The 9,503-nt window shown below is 39.9% G+C and overlaps 1 protein-coding gene across 3 annotated transcripts in view; it reads left to right on the forward strand.

Moving 5' to 3' along the window:
• The window catches only part of LOC111161915 (gamma-aminobutyric acid type A receptor beta3 subunit), a 220,488-nt gene extending 211,242 nt beyond the window's left edge, over positions 1-9,246 (forward strand). For 2 of the 3 annotated variants that reach the window (XM_022525990.1, XM_022525989.1), the window contains exons 8-9: positions 156-400; positions 8,736-9,246. In XM_022525990.1, the coding sequence (XP_022381698.1) occupies positions 156-400; positions 8,736-9,077 (587 nt within the window). In that variant the 3' untranslated portion in view covers positions 9,078-9,246. Of the gene's footprint in view, positions 1-155; positions 401-3,206; positions 3,213-8,735 lie in introns of all 3 variants that reach the window. The other variant, XM_022525991.1, reaches the window with a different exon arrangement.
• The last annotated feature ends 257 nt before the right edge of the window (positions 9,247-9,503 follow it).

A 9,503-nucleotide genomic window follows, 5' to 3' on the forward strand; every position in this document is an offset into this window, starting at 1 on the left:
CCATACATGTTTCAGGCTCTGTTGCCTTCTGATCACCTAATAATATTCAGTCTACTATCTCCAACTATTTAGAGCTGTTTGAGAAAATATAAAAGTGAAACGTGAGGAATGGAACTGCAAAGCTGCAGCCTCTCACCCTTCTGTTTCTTTTGTAGGGATCACGACCGTGCTGACGATGACAACCATCAACACACACCTTCGGGAGACATTGCCCAAAATCCCCTACGTCAAAGCCATTGACATGTACCTCATGGGCTGCTTTGTCTTTGTGTTTCTGGCCCTTCTGGAGTATGCCTTTGTCAACTACATTTTCTTTGGAAGAGGCCCACAGAGGCAGAAGAAGCTTGCAGAAAAGACAGCCAAGGCAAAGAATGACCGTTCCAAGAGTGAAAGCAACCGGGTAGGCCCTCCACCAGCCTGACCACTCACCCTCATGTCTTTCACAGACCCACTCTGCCCCGTACCACTCATCAGTCACCAAAGTTACTTACCTGATCTTTAAGTGGGAGTTGTGTGGGCTTTTGGTCATAACCTGCAATGTGGCCTCCTGAAAGTCACCAAGTTTTAGATAAAACCAAAATTAGTGAAGAAACTGGAGAAGCCACAAGCTTCCAGTTTCCTCTGAAAAGAACAGAACATGTGAATACCATGTGGGATGTTGGCTCTGAACTTGACAGGCAAAAGCATGTTTCCAAAATGTTGCAATATTCTTTTAGTGATAAAATTACAAATGATATTGTCCAACATGTCACTGTTCTTTTTGAGAGGGCAGACCCCTCTCTCATCTACCCACTATCTGGCATAGTCCCCTAGTCCAAGGTCCTTAGTGCGAGGGAGGAGCAGTGCTCTGTACAAGGGCTCTTGGCAGGTGTGTTCACAAAAGTCAGAGCCTGGCACAGATAACAGTAGCCAAGGACGGTGCATTGTTTTAGGAAGTCCTTGGGCTGTACACTCCAAAAGAGACCATAAATTGGGTTCACCCCCTCCAGCCTATCATCCTTACATCCTTCTGGTTACAAAGTAGTTTTGCAATTTCATGTCATTCATTTTTTAAATAAAAACAATATGTCATTGGAATTATAAACAGTACTTTAATGAAAGCATGTTATAGTTTCTATGTATTTTTTTCTTTATCATTTTACCTCTTGCACCCCATCAAGTTATCAAAAATGTATTTCTCCCTGTGTACATGCTGCAGTTGCTCCTGCATGTCTTTATGACTTAATTCTTCTTGCTAAACTTACTCATTTCTCAAGACTGTGGTCTTTCCTTGCTTTTTCCCATGCTCTTAGTGTCTTAGTGCATGTCATGGGTCTGTTCCTTAGAGGAATGCAGAAGCTCCTTTAGAGCATTCACTGTGTCCATAGACCACTGGTGGCTCAGAATAGGTTCACAAACACTCATGAATGAATGCAGGCAGTTAAATAAATGTAAATGGCTCCCATCCTTTCAGCAAAACATAAATAGAGTTGGTCAGAGAAACCCAGGATCTGTGAGAGAAATCAAGCTTCCACAGGCAAAATTATCCTGAATTTCTTACTGGAAAATATACTTAGTAGCACACTGTTATGTTGCTAAATAAGTCTGCATCCTACTATGAATACACAATATGCTTTGGTCATGCTGTTTCCAAGGAAACTGGAATTCATCACATCATTATTGTTTCCATCACACCGATATACAGACACACATACACATACAATGCTGTTTTTCCAAATTCCCTCATAATTTAAACAGATTGTAAATTTGTTTCCTTTCTTCTAAATGAGATGGTTTAGACAGCCAAATTATTGTGGTACCTTGAGTGTGAAGCTTAAAGTTTAAAGCAAAAACAGAAACACCTCTAACATGCACAGAGAAAAGTAGCAGAATGTGAAAAATATTTTACATCAGATATTGTATGGTAAATCAGATGCAGAGAAAAATTATATTTTATTCCCAAGGCCATTTTTATTGTTTTCCTAAATATTTGTTTCTGTGTTTTCCCAGCAGCTTTGTTAAAGCCTTTATATGTTCATATTCAAAAAATCTATAACTGTAGATCAGCTGCTAAGGTCTGAATTTGATATGCAAATTTACAGATAATAGTTTTAAACTCATATTTGATATTCTTAAAAATAAGGATTAAAAATTACTGCTGACCCACATCTAAGACTTTAATGATAATTTTCAGATGGAAGTGAATCCCCCCAAAAGCTTATATCATGTAATGTGGATGAGTTAAGGGAAAGTGAGAAAAGAATCACAAACTTCATGCAAAAAATAAATGGCACTATGCACCTGGCCAACACCTTCAAGAATTTGTAATTATAATTATTCATTCATTCACTTTCAGTGATATCTTTCAGGGTTGTTTGTTAGAGTGGCCATCAACAGCCTCAGGGAAGTCCATCTGTGTTATAGATGGGAGCCCTGGCCCTCAGAGGGCTGCACCTGTCCTTGGCTGAAAGAGGACACTAAACTGACCACAGGAATTTGCACTGACATTTTCTTTCTGAGGTCCATATTTTCTGTCCCATAAGGGATGTCAGGGTGGTTCCCTTGGGGGCTCTGCAGGTCACCAAGAGGGATCTGTGCCACCAATGACTGTCTTTGGGATGATGGTGTTATTGACCTTCCTATAAAACCTTAGGTAGATTTTCCTTATATTCAGTGGTTGTACGCAATTTTAACCTAGTGGTTGATTCATGAATGCTCAAACTGTTCTCATATTCACTTAGTTTATCCTCAGACCAGTGGTACAATGTAAATCATGCTGTTAATTTATGTGTGCATAACCTCTTTGCTTTCCTGAATTGTTTCTATATTCAAGAATTAGTCTTTGATTGTGTTGCATGTATTGTGGTTACTAGCCTTTGATATTTTTCAAGTTGACCAATTGGTATTGGAACTTCATGAAGTGTCAGAAAGTCACAATTCCTTCCAACGTATCAGAGCTGCAGACTTGACATCATTCCTCTTACTAAAAAATAAGATCAGCTAGAGAATGAGTATCAATAAAGTGCTAATCTGGTGAGAGATTCTAGAAAAAAAATGAAAACCCCTTTGTGATATATTCTGCATGAGATGTTTTCTATTTGTGCCTGCCCAGGTTATAGAACAGGAAGAAAAGCTATATTAAACTCATTGATTCTAATTACAGTAGATATGAGACAGACTCTTCAAAATATGAAGTATTCATATTTAATATTTAAAGTATTTAAGAGATGCAAGTCATCATCTGTCATCCTCTACAGGGCATTTCAGTCTTGTGTTTCACCAACACCACTTCCATCTGTTTTAAGATTTAAATTTTAGCTGATAGAAAAAGATTAGCATCTTTTGGGGACATATTTGTTTAAAATGTTTAGTTTCTAAGATTTAACACATTTTAATAACTCCTTTAATTCCCTTGGGGAAAAGAAAATCTTCTCATAATGTTTTTGGAAATTTTCTACACATTGCTTCACTTTTAAATGAAAACTATGTAAATGTAAAACTATAAGTCAAAAGCATCCAAACTAATTTACACTAAGCTCTTATTATCCAATATACGTTCAAGTTCCTTTCAAGATTATTGTTTTGTTTCCATTACAAGTGTTCACGCACTCTGAAGTAGAAATCGTGAAAAATAGTGTTGGTGCTTGAGACCTACCTCACACAAGCTGTGTCCTGAAACAGCTGCAAGGTAGCCATAAATGTCCAAAGCACCCAAGAGCCCTCCGCTTCTGTCAATTATTAATGATATTGGGTTAGGCTTCTCTCAAGGTAGGTTTCCTTCACTAAAATCAAGGGCACACACTTAGATCTCTGCCCTCACGAAGTCCTTTCCCAAATGCACAGCACAGGCCATAAGGGACTTGAGAAGACAGGATATTGATTCAAACAAATTTGTCATTAACTCTTGAAAAACCAACTCAGCATTCAGTTGACCTTACTTCTTGTGTTTTCTCCATTCTTCCTGTGTGCTTCCCAAAACCACTGTGTACATTATCATCTCTTTGCCTTGGATTCTCTCTTTCCAGAATCCCTTTCTTCTTCATCCCCAGCTTAGCCTCCTTCAAGACCTCAGCCAGATGCTCTTCTCCATGACATGCCCTGGATATTTTTTTTCTACTACTTTTCCATTCTGCCTCTGTCACTCCCTTCTTCAAGTAGTTGGTTTTGTCTCTGTTCTCCTAACTTCCACAGCACAAGCTCCACACTTAGGAAATGGCATGTTACATTTCACACGGCTACCATGCTCTCTCTGCTAAACAGCATTTGATTCTTGGCATCTACCAGAATATGCACACTGTGGCTCAGATATGATAAATGGTCATGGAACGTGTGTCCATGAATGAGCCATCATGGACTCATGATGCTGAATGAGTCCATGGTATTCATCATCAGAACACAATGTTCTGTTGATGTGGTGTGTTTTTTTCACTTTTTCTAATGGGAAGAGAAGGGACAGTTTTCAAACACAACTTTTTAAAGCCAGTTGAAGCTAAATCATTAGAACCATTGACATTGATCAGAATTAGTCTCTCATAAAATATTCCTCTCCCCTTAAAAAGAGACTTCTCCTCATTTAGTATTTCATTCTACAAAGTCATTATAATCTCCTAGATTTTGATAGAGGGAGCTTTTCATATGGCATTGTTTATAACTAAAAAAAGAGATTTTATTGCTGGCCTGTATTTAAAAATGTGCTTAAGTTTCATTATGCAGTATTTTTTTTTTTAATATGCTTGTTGATTACTTGAAACTCTCACCTGTTAGACCCCTTAAGGGTCTTTTCTTATTCACCTGTTAGGGTCTCTCACCTCACACAGGGCATGGTACGAAGAAGATATATAGTAGTTTTTTACATGAAAAATCCCAAGAGTCTGGACCTCTTGTGTGCATGTCTCCAATGAGGTATCCGCCTTCCTAAGTGGACCACAAGGCTTTTTGTCTCATGGTTTTGTTGCATTTGAAATATTACATAAAATGGAGAGAACTTTTTTTGAGTTAATTGGTGTTTTCTTTTTTTTCTACCTTTAGTAAAATAATTTCAGTCCTCTGAGGTTCAAATTAATATATAGTAAATCATTTATTGTTATTGGAAAGTATACATTTCACAGACAAAAAAAAACAAGCAAGCATCTTCCACCTTTGATTATTTTCTGACTCAAATTTAGATAAATTTTGTTTTAAATATATCAGCTTACTATTTTAAAAAGTCTATTTAAACTATTGGTCAGTTAAATAAGGTCTAATTGAGCCAATTTGGTAAGTGATCTCAGTTTGTAAAATCTCCATAAGTGATAAGTTAATATATTTCTTGTCATAATTCAAAAACATATTTTGTAGGGTATCACACCTACTCATTGCAGTACTAAAATACACTGATTGACTCTCTCTCAAGGAAAAGATGTCCGAGTGAGCCGTACAGCTCATTCACCATCCTGTTCTCTCCTATGTGGCATAAAGCACGGTGGAAGGTACTAAAGAGAGAGAAGAGACTACTAAGAGGCTTCTCTTCTCTAGAACACTGGTTTTAATTTTCCTTTGTATAAAGGCCAGCTCAGCTGACCCCATGGTGCTCTCCTCTCTGCTGTCTTAGCAGCTAGCTACCCATAGCTTTCAAAGCGGGTTCAAATCACCCCTTTCTTAGGGAGAGTGACTACTTCCACAGAGGACATGCTTGTCTCGTGCCCACTCCTTTGCTGGCTTTTCCTTTGTTGCCCCTCCCTTTCAGCCACACCTTAATGTGTGTCTCAGACTTCTCCTTCCACAGCCTCTTCTTACAGTGAGGGACTATCTCCCAAACCACTGGAGGTTTCAATGACTTTTTTTTTTCTTTTTTTGGTAAGGGTTTTAATGCTAACCATTTCAGGGCAAGATAACAAAAAGAACAGACATGGAACACATGTTCCAAATTCTTATAAAGGTCTAACATTCCTGGTACTTTTTAGATACAAGCCCCGTTCGAATTTTTCCCTCTACTGGATTAAAAAACAAAAGCAAAAAGCAGAACTCTAATGCTTCTGACAGAACTGTCAATGCTCTGTCCCTACCCCCAAGAATGGGTCTCCATGAAGGGCCTTCTCCCCATTATCTGAGTGTTTTCTTGGTCCATTTGCATTTCCCAGCACCCCCAGGCTGGCTGTCCTCCATTCTAAGGAGACCATAGATCTTCAGGGCCCCTCCCCACTATGGCGCTGCTGGCCCTACAGTTCAGAGGCAGCATCATGGAGGAGAACTCAGTACAGCCCAGGCTCATGTGTGCCTGCTGCTGCTACCCTGTCCCCTTGCACCCTGCACAGGTGGTATGAGTGTTTCTGCAGAGAGCTCAGGAAAGGCCAAAAGGCCAAAAGGCCAGGACAGCAGGCAACTCTCTCTCCACCCCTCTCTTCACTGAGAAGAGACAGAAGAGAGTGGTGATTGTGGAGCACCACTGCTATGTGGACACAGCACATGCTGGGAGTGCTGGGATTTGCTGCAGTGACCGGAGGGGAGCCTTGCTCACAGCCTCTTGGCATTTCTCCTTTAGACTGCGCTAAAGGAAACAGAAGGAGTGCAGTGCACTCCAACAGGGGTCCCTCTCCTTACTCCCTCCTCTCAGATGCATCTCTACTCTGCAGTTTCTGTTGTACTTCAGAAGAATGTCACTTTTCTACCTAGAAATCACTGTTGCTTTTTACTACCTGGAACATAAAGTTGAAATTCTTTGATGCAATATACAGAAACCCTTACTGGCTTGACTCTAATGTGCATTCCTGTTCATCAGGGGGAGTATTTTCTTATTATAAAATGTTAGGAAGATGGTAATGACAGTGATAAGAATGACTACCATCCCATCAACTGTGAGCTTAGCATGTGCCAGGACCCATTCTCTCCAAAGTCCCACTCAGCTGGTTTGCCTTTCTCAAAACACTTCTGTCATTTTTCAGGCCTTTGCTTGTGATGGTTTTTTTCTGCTTTTTGCTGGAAAATGTCTACTCATTCTTTGAGGCCCAACTCAAATGCATTTCTCCTCTGAAATCTTCCCTCTCTCCTCCTGTGGTAGTTTTGATTGCTATCATAGCAAATTACCACAAATGTAGCCATTTTAAAAAGCACCCAGCCAGTCTTTGCTCCTGGAGGCTGCCCCTTTTCTTCCTATGCTTTATCTGCAGTGCCCTCTATCAATAGAGAATCCATTGTTTCTCACCGCAAATCCCTCTGCTCTCTCCTTCTGCCACATCTCTCTTTCTCTCATGCTTCCAGCTGGAGAATACCCTATACTTTTGAGGGCTCGTGTGATTAGATTAGGCCCATATGAATAATCCAGGCTAATCTCCCTATTGTAAGGTTTATAAGGTTAAATATGTTTACAATGTCCCTTTTGCCCATAAAAAACATACTCACAGGTCTGGGGAGTAAGGGGTGACATTCTGATGACCACACCTCTCCTTTCCCAAGCATGATTGAATGGTACTCCAAATCATGTGTTAGACATCTCAGAGTCAGTGTTGGTGCCTTTGTGTCTGAGCCTGAGTGGCCCCCAAAGGTTTGCAGCCTTTCCTCTGTCTGGGCTTGGTGTCTGGAAGTCACCCCACCTGTGGTCTTGGTACTGCTTGGAAGTCTGCATAGGCACCTGCCTCTTCTTAGTTGGGAATCGTCTCTCCATACTTCACCTCCTCCATATCTAGCACAATGCCTTTAATGAAACTAAAAAGTATACAGAAGATGGGAATGTGCAAATTAATATGTACTAATACATTATTGCTCCACACAATAATTAATTTTGTGAAAGTTCCATGGAAGAAACCAAAGACACTTAATCTAGTTCTAGAAGAAAGGGTAGGGCTTGCACAGACAGAGATAGGACAAGGAAGATGGCCCTCTAGCAAAGGAATGAAGACAGCTGGGGGAACATAAAGCATGCTGGAGAGCTGTGAGACCGAGGGGACTATGGAATGGGCCATGTGCCCCTGAGACGGATTGGCATTGCTCAGAGAGGGGATGACAGACCCTTTAGAAAGGACCCCATTGAGGACCCCTAGCCTCAGGTATGCTCTGTGGAAATTTCAGGGCAGACCAACAAATAAACAAATGGACCATTGACATCATCATGAAAAGTCTGAAGCTTTATTTGCCACAGAATAAAATGTTTAAGTTTGGCTCCAATGTGAGCGGGGAGGGGGGGGGGGCTTTAGTCTATCATAAATATAAATCTTAAAAAAGAGGCCTCCTGCCAGGACCAGGATTGGGTAAGGAGATCATAGTTGGGTAGGAGTCTGTATCTACCCCCATCAAAGTCATCAGGAGTGTCCATTCATCATAGGAATATTTGCTTGTTTCTCCATGGTAATGTGAGTATTTTTGTATAGTCAGAAAAGGGGACAAGCTGATTTCTAAAGAAGATTGAGAAAGTATAGTTTCCATCCAGTGTCCAGTTATGAAAAATGGTGAAGACACCTAAGTTAACATCTTAAAATGAATTTGTACTTTTTGTCTTTAGTAAGAATTTGTATCCATAATAGGAAATTTCAATTTGAAGAGCCCCCTTTATTTAATCTAACCTCCTATGTGAGAATTTTTAAATCAAGGAAATAAAATCTCTAAACTGTAGTTAAGCCTTCAAAATGACGTTTTCCATGAAAACAGTGCTAGGTTTGACAGATGTGCAATTTCTCATAATGTATGTGACATGATTGCATGGTATAAGTCTTGCTGGGTTTGTATATGAAAATTAGATTTACTGGCATGCTAACTGTCTAACGATGTGTATTTTCTTCAATTAGGTGGATGCTCATGGAAGTATTCTGTTAACATCGCTGGAGGTTCACAATGAAATGAATGAGGTCACGGGCGGTGTTGGTGATACCAGGAATTCAGCAAGACCCTTTGACAACTCAGGAATCCAGTACAGGAAACAGAGCATGCCTAGGGAAGGGCATGGGCGACACATGGGGGACAGAAGCATCCCGCACAAGAAGACCCATCTACGGAGGAGGTCTTCACAGCTCAAAATTAAAATCCCTGATCTAACCGATGTGAATGCCATAGACAGATGGTCCAGGATCGTGTTTCCATTCACTTTTTCTCTTTTCAACTTAGTTTACTGGCTGTACTATGTTAACTGAGTGACTGTACTTGATTTTTCAAAGACTTCATTTAACACTGAGTGAAATATTACTCTGCCTGTCAAGTTTTTATACCTGTATACACACACAGACACACACACGCAGACACACATATATACATACGCAATTGTATATATATGTGAACTTTCTCAGCATATATATAAAATACACGTGTATATGAGGATGTATGTGTTTATGTTTATACACATGGGTATGAGTACCCACGTGTATGCCGAACAAATACACATACATATATACATTTTGCAGCTATGGACAATTTAACACAGGATGCATATTAAAGAAAGTCATAGTTTTTTCTTTTTTAATTGAAAGGGACAAGCATCGTCTAAATATTATGCCTTGAGAATGAGGGCGTGAAACACAGTATCATCCCAAAATGTGTCTTTTATTATCATAAGTTAGATG

This window comes from Enhydra lutris, unplaced genomic scaffold (assembly GCF_002288905.1).
Source record: "Enhydra lutris kenyoni isolate GAN:26980312 unplaced genomic scaffold, ASM228890v2 scaffoldscaffold87, whole genome shotgun sequence".
In the NCBI taxonomy this organism is placed as follows: domain Eukaryota; kingdom Metazoa; phylum Chordata; class Mammalia; order Carnivora; family Mustelidae; genus Enhydra; species Enhydra lutris.